Here is a 16,088-nt window from a genome sequence, read left to right on the forward strand (position 1 = left end):
CCTCCACCTTAAGGTTCTCACTCCAGCACATGCTGAAACTTGACTCATCAGCTGTGACAAAAAAAAAAAAAAATGCTTCCTTGTGGTTTGAGAGTTACATATTTGAGCTTTGAAATAAGTACCATACCTAGGGTCAGGCCGCTGGTCACCCAGGTAGACTGGACAACTTTCCTGACTCATGCTCACCTGTTCCAAGTTATGTAATAACACAAAAACAATACTTAACAAGTGCCTATAAAGCTAACAAAAAGAAGCAAAGCCGCAATGTGTCATTGTCACAGTGTCCAAAATTTGGGAGGATATTTTTGGTTAATCCTTCTATTGTGGAGTTTTTAGGGTGGTGATGGCAGTTGTTGAGTGGTGGTTGTTATTTGGCAAGAATCAAAATTGGAGGCTTCTGTTACCCTGACTGCTGATTGCAACAAACAATAGAAACAAGGGCATGCTCACAGGAAAGAACCTATGGGTTGCAACAGCATTTTAGCCTTAATTTCCTGGTTTGTATCAAGTTGTATATTTTAGAAGAGGGGAGAGAGTGGCATAAGGAGACACACATACAAATTTATAGAGATCAGCAGCCAAGTTTGTTCAGAGAGATTTGCCTAACAATTTCAATAACACGGATCAGTGTTTACTGTGTAAGCGCTTCAGATGCTTTACCTCATTCCATCTTCACTATAACCCAATGAGATAGTTATCATTGGTTTTCCATTGACCAAGATCTCATGGGTAGTTAATGTCAGAGCCAGGGTTGAACCCAAAACAAGCCCATGTTGTAACAATGAATTATTCCATCTGGAATAAGTGGCTTTCTATCCTCTTTAAAATGTTGCCTGTCTGGTTTTTTTCTAGAACCAATTTTGCCTCCACAATTCAGACATGATTTCAGCACGAGACAGAAATACTTCAGGCTATACAAAATTCACTTACATTCCTGCATGAAACTTTCTTCCAAATAATGCCAATTTACAGAAGATACAGTGGTTTTTATGTGTGCAGTTGGGGGAATGGTGTTTCTGTACATCCTTGAAGCAAACCCACAAGAGCTGGGGGCTGCTTATTTATATTAACCAATGTTGAAACTTCTCCGGTAGAGAGGTGCTGCCCAGAACTCTAGAGGAAGTGAGATGTTTTATCTTTTGCGTGCACACGAAGTTTACAGTTTAAGTTTTCAGAGAGCCTGGGAGGGTGTGACTCCCAGGAGCTAATCTTTCAGTCCAGCCATATGCAAATCTGGGCCGGTGTTTATGTGGACGTGCAGACACAGAGGTGACAAGGTTGGTTGCTGACGCGCGTGGGAACGCACCTGCCCTGTTTGTTGGGCTGTGTCTGTGCGGACGGCGTGATGGTGGGCACCCAATTTGGATCGCCCCGCCTAGATGAGGGGTGTTCGAGTAGTAAAAGTTCCACCCGCTTGTACCATCATCCACGCTCGCGCTCCGCGGAAGCCCAAGCCAGCCCCGCTCTCTACAAGCACACCCAAGAGGGGACCCAAGAGGGGACCCACGCGCAGCCTCGCCACGCCCCCAAAGCCCCCGCTCCGCCCCAGACCCCCGCCCCCGACTCGGTCCCGCCCCCAGCTCCCGACAGCCCCGCCTCCAACGCTGGGCGCTCCCAGCGGTGCGGCTGCCCCAGTTCCGTAAACACTTTTCTCCCCGCCCCTAGCAGTCCCCGGACCGCACCACTCGAAGCCTGCGGGGAGGGCCGTTTCCTCTCGCATGCAGAACACCGTCAATCCAAGCTCTCCTCGGCCTCCTTCTCCGAACCTGAGTTAAACTATTCTGTAGTAGGTCCAGTCTGTCAGAGCTCTGCGATCGGAGCCTGAAGTGACCTGGATTTCCGCCCCTACCGCGGGCCGTCTTCCCCCGCTCGCCTGTTACACTGCTCCTCCGTGGCTGTCTCCTCAGAATCCCTCCCGGCCCTTTAAATACCGCGTGGGGCGCGGGGGGGAGACCGGGAGGCTAGGGGTTGTTGGACTGGTGAGTTTTCGAGGTGTTTGTGCGGTGCTCGGTGAGGGGACACCCAGAGACCCCTGACCCAGGCTCCCTCAGTCGCCTTTCTCCTCCGCCTGTCTCTGCGCCGGACCCGGTGCGTATCCATCCGGGGGAGGGAGTCGCCGGCTCTGAGGTGACGGGCCCGGGTCAGTGGACCAGGGCACCTCGCCCCAGGGCAGCCCGAGGGCCTCCCCCGACCCGCCTCGGAACTCTGTCCTGGGAATCCGGTCCTAGGGGTGTTAAAGCCTGGCTTCTTGCTCCCCCATCCCCTTGTTTGACCTCGAACCGCCGTCCCGCGTGGGAGCGGGGCACGGGCACCGAGTGGCCGCGGCGGGTGTCAGCGTGGCCGCGGGCTTCTGGCCCCGGCGGCGGGGTCGCGGCCGCTTGGCAGCTGTTTACGTCCTGCTGGATCCGTGCCAGCGACCTCGCAGCGAACGGCTTCCCACTATCCGGGCCCCGGAAGGGAGCCCCCTCTCGCCTGCGACCCCAGCCCAGCGTGGGTGGGAGAGCCGAGCCGCGGTGGGGGCCGGGTGCGGCCCAAAGCGTGTGTTTGGGGTTTGTTGCCGGGGTTTCCCTGGCACTCTGCTCGGCCTCCGGCGTCACCTCCCCCAAGGGTTTGTTTTGACAGGAAACGTGCTGCTGGAGGGGAGGGGCGGCGAGAGGGCTAGGTGTGCAGACTCCTGGTGCTTCCCCTCTAGCCGACTGTCCCGGGGAAGAGGGGGGAGATGCCGGTCAGGCCCGGGGCTCGAACCTCTGGCCTCTCGGGAATGACTTGTGCTTCCCAAAACCGCTCCTCTGGATGGCACTACTGGGGGTAACAGCGCAGATTTGAGGTGGCACGTGGACGAACAGGGTTCTGCGTTTTCGTTAGTATTGGGGAAAAACTCCCATTACACAAGCGATTTCACAATGATATAAAGTTTCCTTCTAAAATAAATGTATTTAAATGCAAAAATCTAGTCAAGATAGAACTGATTGATAAATTAGGGTATAGATGAGGTTGGAGATGTGGAAACAGGAGTGAACGATGGTACCCAAACGACTGAAGTTTGGGAAATAATTGTCTTAGGTGGTTGTCCTGTTCCTTTAACCTTGAGAAACCAGACAAGTTGTCCTTGTCCCCAGTGGGCCCCTCCGCTCCAAGATCCCTGTGGTCCCATGGCCTCCAGCCCAGCCAGAGACCCTGCTCTTTGCCACCTGCCTATCAGAATGAGGCTATGGCCATGGTTCCCACTTTAGGTGGCTTCCTGCCGTTCTTGTCCTCTTGCCTCCAGGGGTTTCATACATCACTCTGGCAGCTTGTGGAGGTTGCCTCACTTGAAGTGGCCCAGGGCTGAAGATACTCAGTCATGTGTGGAAGGAGCTTCAGTGCCATTCTGTGAGGGGTTGAAGCCCCCCAAGGAGGAAGCACAGGTATTAAACAGGCCAGCCAGGGGTGGGAGGAGAAGTGTTTCCAAGTGTGAAAAGTGCCTAGAAATCCTTCTCCCTGATGCTGTAATGTTATGTGTTGCATGAACATCTGCTTTCTTAGACAATGACTGGCTTGTTGGCTTTTATCTAGCTCTTTGTTGGCTCTAATTTGATGAAGACCAGTATTCTCTAGCTGAATGGATCAGGAACCTATCTCTCTGCTCTGTGGTTTATGCCTTGCTGCATATGAATAACTTTTTTGCACTGCTGTTTGGGACTGGTTCTAAAGCAGCATTTTGCAGAATATGGAGATTTTCCACACCATCTACAATTTTTCTTTTCTTCAGAGCCCAGGCTCATTCCTCTGACTCTTGTCCTTTACTACACATATGTGAATGCTTGTCTTTGCATGTGACCTTGATCTGTTCTTCAAGGATGACACCCACTAGATAGCTCTTGAAATTTCTCATTTCCGTGACCCAACCTTAAGTGGTTGGGCTCCATTCCTTGTCCAGAGCACTGCTGGCTTTTCTGAATAATTCCCCTCAAAATGTTTTTGATATTAGTTGTAAGCAGTTAAGACTTTTGATAATATGTGGGTTTTAACTAGGGATTTTGCAGTGATTAAAGAATGGCTCCCTGATAGAGGATTTTCATTTACTCTAGTGGGGTGGTTGAGAATTATTTGGACAATAGACTCTTTCAGTGATGCCCTTCACGGTATAGCACTTTGAGCAGCCACCCCGGGGTAAGGTCAGCTTGTTACCACATATGCAAGTGTCCACGTGGTGTTGGGTAGATCGATTTGGCAGACTGAGAGTGGAAAGAATGAGCAGCACACCAAATTTTCTCCTGCCATCGAGTGGTAGAAAGCATGGGCTATAAGAATCCATGGCCTGGATTTCAGTTGTACTTCTGCCACTGCTGCGATCCCCAGCGCAAGTAATTTACCCTCTCTGGGCCTCAGGTTCTTATCTATAAAATGGGGATAATAGCAATACCTCAGATAACAAGGTTACAATAAAAATTCAAGGAGATAAAACACTTAAAGCACTTATGGGGGCTTGGATATAATAAGCACACAGTAACTATTAGCTCTAATTGTTATTATTTACTATCAATGAGCATTGAGAAAGTGGAAAGACACAATGTAAACTTTCTTTAAGCTCTGGAACTCTGAGCCTTTGCTAGTTTGAGTTATAGGTTCCTGGGGAATGTGTTGAGGTGGGCACTGGGAATTGGAAAGGGGAGACATAGCCTTTCCTGCAAGCAGCTTAAAATTTAGTGGGGAGGCAGATATGTAAACAGCAACTATAGTACTTAAAGTGACTGCATAATGAGAATATGAGCAATGTGAGTGAGGCAGGAGAGAAGGAAACCTCAAGTTGTAATATGAATAGGAATGTGGCTTAATTTGTTCATCAGCGAGACTCCTCGGGCTCCCCCTCTATCCCAGGAAGTGTTCTGAGCTCTAGATGGCTAATTTAGATGGAGTGATGATATCAGAGAATGTCACTTTGAAGTTGTAATGTTTAATTTCAAACCTGAATGATAACAAGGACTGCATCCCATGGAGATCAGGGACAAGAACATGCTAGGGGAGAGATAACATACTCCAGAATAGGAAGTTTGGCATATTTGAGATACGTGAAGAAAGCCACTATGTCTGTAGCAGGACGGGTTAGAGAGAGAGAGAGAGAGTGATATGGGATGGTTCAGGCAGAGGCCAAATGACAGAGGAATATAAAGCATTGCCAGGAAACTTCTTAAGAAAAGGGAAACCACCTGGAGATTAACTCTTAAAAGGGATGATTTATTGTGCCTCTTCTGAAGGGTTCTGGCCTACTTCCTGTTTTATTCTCTAGACACTGTTCAAGAAGGACATTGGGACAAGCCAGACTATCTAGAACTTAGAGAAAAAGTTGTAAGAACACTACAAAGAACTCCTTTTTGTCTACCTTTTACTCATATTCACCTGTTAACATTTTGCTCCGTATGCTTTATTGTTTTCTCTTTTACTCATTAAATTAGCCGTGAGAAAGTTGCATACATCATGGCCCTTTATTCCTAAATATGTAGTCAGAGTACATTTATCAACTTGAGTAAATTTGACATCGTAATACAGACAGTAAATTCAAGTTTGTATCAATGCTGTCAATTGATCCAATAATAGTGTTTTTCCCCCTCTGATACAGGATTCAGTCAGGGATCATCTCTTGCACTCAGTTGTCAAGTCTCTTTTCATCTGGAACATGTCCTCAACATTTCTTTGTTTTTTGTGACATTGACGTGTTTGGAAATCATAATTTCTTTTAGTAAGAATAAAATAATAGTTGACAATCTGTCAAGCACTTACTAGGAGCTTAAGTATTTGCCATAGACTATTTCAGTTAATCTTCACAACAATTCTGTGAGGTAGATACTATTATTAAACCCCTTTTACAATGGCTAAGTTCCCTCTGTCCAGTCAGTAAATATCAAGAGTTAGGACCAAGAACCCAGTCCACCTGATTCCAGAGCCAGTGTTCTTACTGCTCCATGGACATGTACATTGTCACTGGTGGATCTTTGTAATCCTGAACCTGTGCTGGACCATTTGCAGATGAGTTTGCTATGGAAAGGAAATAGAAAAATAAAGTTGGTAGTGTGGACACAGGCTAAGAAATCAACTAGCAAATTAAAAACCCATCTCCCTTCTATCTGTTGTGGGACACAGAACTATCCCCTATGGATCCCTTTACCCATTTCCTCCTCTCTAAAATGTCAGTGGTGGTCATATTGCCATTCATTCAACAATAAATGTTTAAGGGTTGGCTGCATCTCAGTCATTGGTCTTGGAAGGGATTATATAATATTGAACTTATTAAATGAGAAAGAATGTAATGAAAAATGTGATTATGTGCAACTGTAGTGTTGGAAGTTTTGCTTGTAGTTATCCATTGTTTTCACCTTTGACTTTACCTTGGGCCAGCAGTAAATCCTCCAGGTAGGATGAGATGTGGTGTTTCTGAGAAGTTGTATGGTTTGCTTGTGATTGGCAGTGGTGAAAGTTAAGTAGGTCTAAGTTTGTCAGTATGAGAAGCATTACCTTTCTTAAAGAAATAGACTGGATTTATTATCACTATTCTAAGAGAGAATCCAAAATAGTTTTTAAAGCCATCTAATTACCCTCAATGGCTTTTGAGTCAAGTAGCTTTGTCCCCAGATGACTTATATGGAAATCCGAGACCAAGAAAAGTAAGAACAGATGTGAAGGAACTTGCAGAAGACCATTTGCACTGGGATGGGCCATTTGCTTTCAGCTTTAGTGTCTCAGACAAGTACAGGAGTTCTGTTGTAGGTTAACTAGCAGTCTTGTGTATCTGTAGGGGAATATGCTTTTATCATCTTGGAAAAAAACAGTTCTCCCCTCTAGAGTTTTTAATGCCTGAAATGATAATAACAAGAAAAAGATTCAAATAATACTAATCATAGCAACCATCTATATCCTGTTTTTTCTGTCAGACACTGTTCCAAGCACTCTACATATATTAACTAAATGAAGTCCCACACCAACCCAATGCATTGGGTATTATTAGTATGCCTAGAGGAGGAAAGAGGCAATTTCCTTATAGAATAATAATGGGCATTTGGGCTTCAAAGGAAAGTTTCTTCTTGGATGCATTAAAGCCCAGTTGTGCTATGGAGCCTTTTACCATCCAAACAAGAGTGTCTAAATATTTTGAAGCTTTCACATTTTCTGTTGCATTCCCTGTGCCAGAAACTCTACTTCCAGTGAATTGTTGGAAGGAAGCGTAGTTGCACATTATTAAGTATGTCTGCCATGAGCACATTTAATTTCAGAACTTCTAGCAAAGCCTCATGGAACTCTGGGTTTATAGAATTTTAGCAACTCCTAGCTGAAAGGGACCTTACAGCTGGCCCAGCTGCTCAGAAAAATGAGGTGAAGAGAGCCATGTGATGTGCATAAAGTCACACAGCAAATTAATGACAGATTCAGGCCTCAGACTCTAGCCTTCTAACTCATAACCTACATCTTTTTATTTTTAAATCTTTGTACTTTCCTGCCTTGTTAAACACAATTAAGGAACCTACAAAGTGTGCTGTTCATCTGGAGTAGAAAAATGAAATGGACAGTTATATTAACCTAGTTCATAAATTCCAATGGATAAAAGCTTTTATTCACCTTTACTTGGAAAAAAACAGCCAAAGTGAAGAAAAATTAAGAGCAGAGCATACAGAGCACAGTTGTTATGGTGGAATGAACTGAAAATAATAATAATAAAATGAAAACAAAGTTTAAGATATTCAAATAAGAGTGTGACTAGGACCAGGGAATGTTGAGTCTTAAACCTAATAAAGTAGGTTTAGGTGGTAGGTTCTCTGCTCCAGAGTTTTAACTTTGGCAGTACCAGCCCTGTGAGTGTGTAGTGCTATCAGTTTGCAAATGTTCTGGCTGAAGCTGTACCAAATGGGATTCAATGATTCCGATTCAGCTGACGCTAAATGAATACTTGTCACGTACTTGACACTGGCAATGGACAAGACACAGTCACTGCCTTATTAAGGAGAGTCAGATGTAGCCATGGGAAGAAAATAACTACAAGAGACTCAGCTCGATGGTGAAGATATAGGACATGTGCTGCAGATGTAGAAAGAAGAGTGTCATTCACTCTGGCCAGGAACTAAAGGCTTCCTGAGGAAGGTAGCATTTTCAAGAAATGCCATCAGTGAGGCATGAAATGTTGGCAAAGAGAGAGAGAGAAATCTAGAGGGAAGGGCAAGTATTCCATTTAGGAATGGGGTTTGGTGGAAGTGAGAGTTAGAGCGGACCCTTTTCTTCTGTCCTCTAGTCCCTTCGCCCTAGCAGGTGGTAGTTAAAGCTCAAGTCGAACCTAGTTTGCATGTGGTGAGGGAGGTTATTTCCCCACTGGGGTTGCAAGGATTCAGGGCTATTTTTATAGCCTGTGTTGGTGGTGGTTGGCCTTGGGAGTCTAGGACAAGGCCGACCTCTCTACATGGTAGCTTCCTGGCAGCTTCACTAGATTTCCTTGCACAGGCAGCCTCTGAGTTAGTTGTTTTCTCTTTGTGAAAGTGGTGGGCCCAGGAAGGGTGCACTTGTACAATTGGCAGGACTGAAGAAGGTTGTTTAGGTGAGGCCAGGGGCCAATGCCCTTAGGCATTGACCTTTAATTAAAGTCCCTCTGAGGTTCATCCTAGTCTCTGTTACCACCCAACAGATAAAAAATGGTACCATGGTACCATTTCTCTCAGCAAAGTGTAGATTTCCCATAGGCCCACCCTGCCCCTCTTTTCTTGTGCTTCCCCGGCAACTCCTTGTTTCCCCTTTTCTGGTGTTCTAGCCTCCAGCACACACAGTTGTCGGTGACTAGACTCGAAAGCCATGAGAGTAGGGCCCTGTCTCTTTTGTTCACTGTTACCTTTCCTGGTGCTGCTGCATAGTAGGCAGTCAATAAATACAAAAGGAATCATCGAAGAAACTGCGCAGGATTTCCAGACTTACTATGCGTAGCTGTGTTTTCAAGTTTTTGTAGCTTTAAAAGCTCTGTATACCTCATTGCATGGGCGGGTTCAGGTTTAAAGAGACTCAGTGAACCCTTACTATCATTATTGTCTATTCAGGACTTGTGCCTTCCTCCTTGGGCCCAGGTGCCCCTTAGTGTCAACTAACACCATACGTATCAGGGCCAGCTCCCTCCTGGGCCTTGGATGAGGCTCCTGGGCTCAGGCTAGGACATCCAATGTGCCCAAGATCTCCATTCAAGGGGGTGACTGGGCCCAAGTGCCCTGCTCTTACCTGGCAATCTGATGTCCCAGGTACAGCACTGGACATAGATAGAGTCAAGGGATTGGTTTTATGGCATGGTAAGTCCCTTCATCCCTCAGAGTCTGTCTTCTTCACCCGTGAATCAGGATCTTTGGTGCCTGTTTGTTCATCGGGTGGTAGTGGGTACGACGTCAGCTGTCAAGTACAAACCCAGTGTCAGGCTTTACTCTTTGTATCATGGCAGTTCACAGGAAAATGGAGAAGAATCTGAAGACTTGCCAGCCAGAGATTTTAGTTTGTCTTCTCCTTTCCCCAAGAGGCTCACAAGGAACTAAAGAAGCTGATTTCAAAAATAGTTTATTTAAAACAAAGCCATAGGAACAGTAATAATAGCTAACATTTGAGTGCTAAGCACTTTAATAAGATTAATCCTATTTAATCTTCAAGCAACCCTAAAAGTTTAGTCTTTCAGCCCAGTTTTACTCATGAGGTAGGTGGGTTAGTGACTTCCAAGGTCACATGGCAAAAGACAGCATGAGCTTTTAACCTAGGCAGTCTGGCCTCAAGGTCCCACCCTCTTACTCTTACCTTCCATGTTTTAGAAACCCAGGAAGAGAGAGACTGTGTGTCTTCTGCACATTTTTTAAATTATTATTATTTTTTATTATGTTATGTTAGTCACCATACAGTAAATCATTAGTTTTTGATGTAGGGCTCCATGATTCATTGGTTGCATAAAACACCCAGTGCTCCATGCAATACGTGCCCTCCTTAATACCCATCACCAGGCTAACCCGTCCCCCCACCCCCTTCCCCTCCGAGACCCTCCGTTTGCTTCCCGTAGTCCATAGTCTCTTATGGTTCGTCTCCCCCTCTGCTTCCCCCCCTTCATTTTTCCCTTCCTTCTCCTAATGTCCTCCATGTTATTCCTTATGTTCCACATATAAGTGAAACCATATGATAATTGTCTTTCTCTGCTTGACATATTTTACTTAGCATAATCTCCCCTCCCAGTTCCATCCATGTCGATGCAAATGGTGGGTATTGATCCTTTCTGATGGCTGAGTAATATTCCATTGTATATATGGACCACATTTTCTTTATCCATTCGTCTGTTGAAGGGCATCTCAGCTCCTTCCACAGTTTGGCTATTGTGGACATTGCTGCTATGAACATTGGGGTGCATGTGGCCCTTCTTTTCACTGCATCTGTATCTCTGGGGTCAATACCCAGTAGTGCAATTGCTGGGTCATAGGGTAGCTCTATTTTTAACTTTTTGGGGAACCTCCATACAGTTTTCCAAAGTGGCTGTACAAACTTTTCTGCACCTTTTTAAAGGACCTGTTATTGCCAAGAGCTCTTCCACATTCACACTATGTATGTCCTGGGTAAGTTCATACTTAGGACTATGGAGTCTCTTTTCCAGAAGGCAGTCTTGAAGGCCTGGTAATAGCCTGGCTGCTATGGGAAAGATGAGGTTATCTTCTGGGGCCTTTCCAACACTGTGACACATGTGGGCAAAGCTGTCTACACTGGAAGAAGCATCTGTGATGCCGGTGGAAGTACCACAGAACGTTGACGCAGGATCTGTTTGTCTATGCAGGCACTATCTCTTTGCCCACACTTGAGTGACACAAAATGCCCTTCAATGGTGAGAAGCAGTGTGTGGGCGAGGACCAGCCAAGCGATTCAGACTCTTCCCGGTTTTCCGAAAGCATGGCTTCACTTAGTGACTATGAGTGCTCCAGGCAGAGCTTTACAAGCGACTCTTCCAGCAAATCCAGCTCTCCTGCTTGTAAGCTGACAGGGGAGCAGAGATTTGGGGGGGAGGGGGTGTTGGTTCTAGATATGTGTGTTAGATTTTAAAACTCATGAATGAATGAGAGCAAAGTAGAGACTCCCCCTCCTTTGTAGATGTACTGTAATACCACTGCAAAGGCAGGAGTAAGTAGCCACTAAAGTTTACAACCTGCCCGTTTTTATTTTCATTACTGTCTCTGATCTGCTTTGGTTTGACTATAAATCAGGTCCCTAAACCCCGCCTGTCTTTTCTCCCGAGTAGTGGAAATCCACTCCCTCTTGAGATCACTTCTTGGGCCACATTCAAGAATTAATTCAAATTGGTCTTTTCTGACAATTGCTGATTTACATGGAAGGAAGCTTGCCCCAATTCAAGGGTCAGGCAGGAAGTGAAATAATCTAAAGGGTTTCCTGCTGATTTCAAAACCTGTTGTGCAAATCACCCCACAAAAGTGCCCATGAAGACTACACTAAGGGTGTGATAAAGTTAAAAAAGTGGCTGTAGTGAGGGAGATGTCTTTTCCCTTTTTTGTGTGTGGAAGCTTGAGGTGTGTAAAGCAAGTTTGTTTGTCTTTTTTTCTTTTTCTTTTTTTTTTTTTTTAGCTTTTTAACTGACATTTTGTATAGGAAATATAACACCTTAAACAGACTAAGCAAATGCAGAAAGAAGCAGCTAATGTCTGATATAATCAAATGCCCACTTCAGAAACATTTGTTCATTGTGTATATTTTAAATTTATACAATCTCATTTTTAAAAATTTGGAAAATACATAAGCATAGAGAAAAGAAAATTTTGCCCATAGTATCACCCAAAGATGACAGTTGGTGGCACTTTGTCGTATTCATTTTCACATCGACATATATGTGTATATATGTGTAGACTCTTTTCACTGAGAATTATAACTAAAACATGGCCACCTGGGTGGCTCAGTCGATTAAGCGGCCAACTCTTGATTTCAGCTCAGGTCATGATCTCAGGATCCCAGGATCCAGCCCCAAGTTGGGCTCCATGCTCAGCAGGGAGTCTGCTTCTGGATTCTCTCTCTCCCTCTGCCCCTCCCCCTTCCCAAATAAATAAATAAATCTTAAAAAAAGAATTATAACTAAAATATTTACCCATGTTATAACATACTTTTAATACATTAAAACTACTTCATCAAATGAATATACCACAAACTTATTTAACCATTGACTTATCATTGGACATTGAGTTAATTTACTCTTTTTTTTTTTTTTTTTTTTTTTTTTGCTGTTACAAATAGTGCTTTATGACCATTTTGGTGCATTAAGCCTTTCTAGGAATTCCTTTGGATATAATTGGATTATTGGACCCAAGGGTACAGACATTTTTTAAAAGAATCTTAATGGGACAGACAATTGAGAAAAGAATTTACTAGCAGCCAGCTAGCTTTCTGTGCTTTTTCTCACTCTTTATATTATATATGAGGCTGATGCCTCTAACAAGGGGAGCAGGCATCCTAAAGAGGGGTTTTACTGATTCTGTTTATCACCATTTTCTCTTCTTCCTCCCCCTCCTCCTCCACATGGTCTTCCTCTTCCTTCTCCTCTGCTTCTTTGAAAAATTATTTTAGGTAGCAAAATATTGCCAGTCAGTACCGTTGTTTGAGGTAATGATTTTTAGTTAATTGAAGCTAAGAGTCAATAATAATTTTTAAAAGACATGGTTTATTAGAATAATTTTTCAGAATAATCTTTAGAAGTAAGTAGAATAATTCTTTATATACTAGTTCCTACTGAGTAGATTATCCAGCTTACCAGATTAATTTTATTTTAATTATCTACATTTATGAAGTTCTTAGTTTGTTCTTCTTTACTTAAATTATCTTATTTAATCACCTAAAGACAGCCCTGAGGAAGTTAAGTTATGCCTTAGTGAAGTCAAATAATATCTACCAATTGACAAAAATTGGAACCAAACCTAAACGTTATGCCGCAGTACCTATACTTTTAGGAGTTATAGTTGTAAAAAACCAATTATTTCATCTTGAGTCTGCTTAAATTAACGAGTTACAAATTACAGAATTAAAGTAGTCTTATCAAGTTCCTATATAGTATGTGTAATAAATGCAGATATCAATAGGTACTAAAATACGAGGTGATTTAATAAAAGAAAAGTAACTTATAATAGCTTATATTAGTAAGATGGTCTCTAAAACATTGGAGAATTTATTATCAATACCATGACTGAAACTATCAAAGGAGTTCTTGAATTTTTGAAGTCTTAAGTAGTAAGCAGGGACATCTACCTAATTTAGTATGTATTCTTACTTGTAAAACCCTGAATATATATGTTAGAATAACTCAAACTCAGTCTGCATCAGGAGGCTTCATTGGATGACAGCTTTTCCTCCGTGACCTGAACTGCGTTTTGTTTTTATTTCAGCAACAAGCCCTCCCAGGGTCGTAACATTTGACGAAGTGATGGCTGCTGCAAGGAACTTATCAAACATGACACTTGCTCATGAAATTGCTGTAAATGAGAACTTTCAATTGAAACAAGATGCCCTCCCTGAAAACAGGTAACCCGGAGGCGTTTATGTGTAACTGAGCTGCAGAGTCTGACACATACACACACGTTCACACTGATTCCTAGAAGTCTTGTATAATAGCCGCTGCGAGTAAACATTGGTTAGTTCTCTAACAAGGTCTTATACTTGTTTTTAAAACTATTCCTCAAGGGTACATGTTACGTATAATCTTTACAACTCAGCTTATATGTCACTTCCTGAGGGAAGCTTTTCCTGACATTCCTGAGCGTACTAGATTACATTAAATCCCCTTCCTAAAGACTCCTGTTGCCCGCCTACCTCCTTTTTGTTAAGAAGGCTTATAACTTTATGTTCAGTGTCTGTCTTTCCCATGTGACCAAAACACCATTAATGGAGGAACTATGTCTATATTGTTTGCTGCTCTATCCCCACTGCCTAGCAGAACGCCTGACATTTAGAACATGCTCAAGAAATGTTTGCAGATCGACTTCTTAAAAACTGATGTTCAGGTTGTGAAAATAAATAAATGTAGTGGAGCTGCCAAAGTGCTGAGAATAGGTGACTCCGAAGCAGCTGGAGGTGGGAATCACAACAGCACAGGCACCTGGTTAACCTCACACCCCTCCCAAACCCCCAGCCCAGGGACCTCTAGTTAGAGCCATGCCCTTATATCCTACCTCAGCCTCTGTGACTTTGATGGCTCATAAATCCCCTGGGACAAAGAGGAAAAAAGGCTTGGAGCAATAACTATGGATAAATCATCTTAACAGGCAAAGTTAACTCATGAATAATGGCATTGAATCTTCAACCTCACACTGTCGTAAATCCAGAGGCACTTCCTCTATCAATTAAGACAGCATATAATATTTGATTCTATTTAGAGCTTTTATGTTTATTTGTTTTAAAGCAGGAAAGTAGCAAGCATAATAATTTTCCTTCTTCAAAATGTGAATCATAGTCTTCCTGCTCCTGGGGTTATTATTCATAATAATCATTAATATTTTTTAAGATTACTGGCCAAAATAGGTATATCTGTTTGGTTTTCTATGGTAACTGCACTTCACCATAATCCTTTATACCAGGTCTATAGCTACACTCCTAGCCCAGGCCACCATCATCTCTGACCTTGACCCTTTAAGTCCTAGCTAGTTGCCCTGTCTCCATCCTTAGCTCCCCATAATCCATCCTCCATAGCCACATGGTAGCCAGAATGATCTTTCTAAAGGGTTAATCAGAGTAGGTCATTTCTTTGCTTACAGTCCTTCAGTGGTTTTTCTATTACACTTAGAATCAGAACTCAAACCCTTTAGTATGGCAGCAAGGCCCTGCTTCCCCGACCAAGTCTCTTACTCCTTTCCCTCCTGCTTGCTATGCTTCAGCCACACTGGCTTCCTTGCTGACCTCAGAGTACATGAGCCCGATCCTATTCAAGGACTTTGGCCTTCTTCTTTCTGCTTTTTCAGTGTTGTTCCCCTAGATTTTAACTGGCTGCTTTCTGGTTCCTCCTTCAAGTCTCAACTCAAAGGTCAGTGTGTTAGAGAAGCTTTCTTCAGCCACCAGTGAAGTTAATACCCTCTCCATTACTATCTACCACATTGTCTCATTCTGTCTTCCTCATCATTCTGAAATTGTCTTCTTTATTTTTAATGTGTTTTGTTTTTGTCTTTCCATCCCTGCTAACAAATCTTTGAGAGCAGACACTTTTTACTATAGTAACCACAGCACCTAAAACAGGGCCTGGCGCATATTGGATGCCTTATAAACATTTTTGACTGACTGATGAAAATGAATGTTTGAAGTTAAAATTAGTGTGTTTTATGAAGCATAGCAAAAGACAATTTGGAAGTATTTATACTTTAAATTCAAAATTTGCAAATACAGACATTAGTGAAGGCACTTTAGGATCAGACAAGCTCTGGGTTTGAATCCTGGCTCTGCTGAGACCATTTCTGAGCCTCATATTCCCCAAGGATATGATGGGGACTAAAATACTCAATTCAAATGCATGCTCATGGGCATCTGAGTGCCTTGAACATAACTATTTTGATACCATGGGAAATAGGAATGCCTCCTTCCTTCATTTTCTGCCATAGCTGGAAAATGTGAGCAAGGAAAGCAAAATGCAAACTTAGGACAATTATCTTTACCTAAAAACGAAATGGCATATTATGACTGGTTGATTTTTTTAGATGACTTTCCACAAATGGCCAAGTTGTTACTTTTAAACATATCACTGACTCTTGTATTTAACCAAATATTGTTTTTTGGGGAAAAGACTTGGCAAAACATGTCCAATTTCTGATACCCAGTAGGAATGCTTGTAAACGATTTGATTGATCTCACTCTTCCCCACCATCCTCCAGAAAATTAAAAGGCTAAAAAGTATCTTTCAGCTTTTAGGAAAACTTACATTTAAACTCTGATGTCCCTGCAGGAGCTCTAAAGTTGTTGTAGCTCCTTCTTGGTTGCTCCATTCAAGCCAACTACGTGAGGCTTGTAAAGTTCAGAGTAAAAGTCCATGCCAGCAGCGTTTGCCTTTCTTGTTCTGTATTTGCTCGGAAGGGTCAACATTAGAAATAGCATTT

The 16,088-nt window shown here is 43.1% G+C and overlaps 1 protein-coding gene across 6 annotated transcripts in view; it reads left to right on the top strand.

Annotated features, from left to right (window-relative positions):
- Positions 1-1,706: 1,706 nt before the first annotated feature.
- The window catches only part of TCP11L2 (t-complex 11 like 2), a 36,910-nt gene continuing 22,528 nt past the window's right edge, over positions 1,707-16,088 (top strand). Inside the window, exons 1-4 of one of the 6 annotated variants that reach the window (XM_034643549.1) lie at positions 1,708-2,088; positions 3,269-3,407; positions 10,796-10,987; positions 13,398-13,533. In XM_034643549.1, the coding sequence (XP_034499440.1) occupies positions 10,831-10,987; positions 13,398-13,533 (293 nt within the window). In that variant the 5' untranslated portion in view covers positions 1,708-2,088; positions 3,269-3,407; positions 10,796-10,830. Of the gene's footprint in view, positions 2,089-3,268; positions 3,408-10,795; positions 10,988-13,397; positions 13,534-16,088 lie in introns of all 6 variants that reach the window. The other 5 variants (XM_011235287.3, XM_011235285.3, XM_002927640.4 and 2 more) reach the window with 5 other exon arrangements.

Source organism: Ailuropoda melanoleuca, chromosome 15 (assembly GCF_002007445.2).
Source record: "Ailuropoda melanoleuca isolate Jingjing chromosome 15, ASM200744v2, whole genome shotgun sequence".
Lineage (NCBI taxonomy): Eukaryota > Metazoa > Chordata > Mammalia > Carnivora > Ursidae > Ailuropoda > Ailuropoda melanoleuca.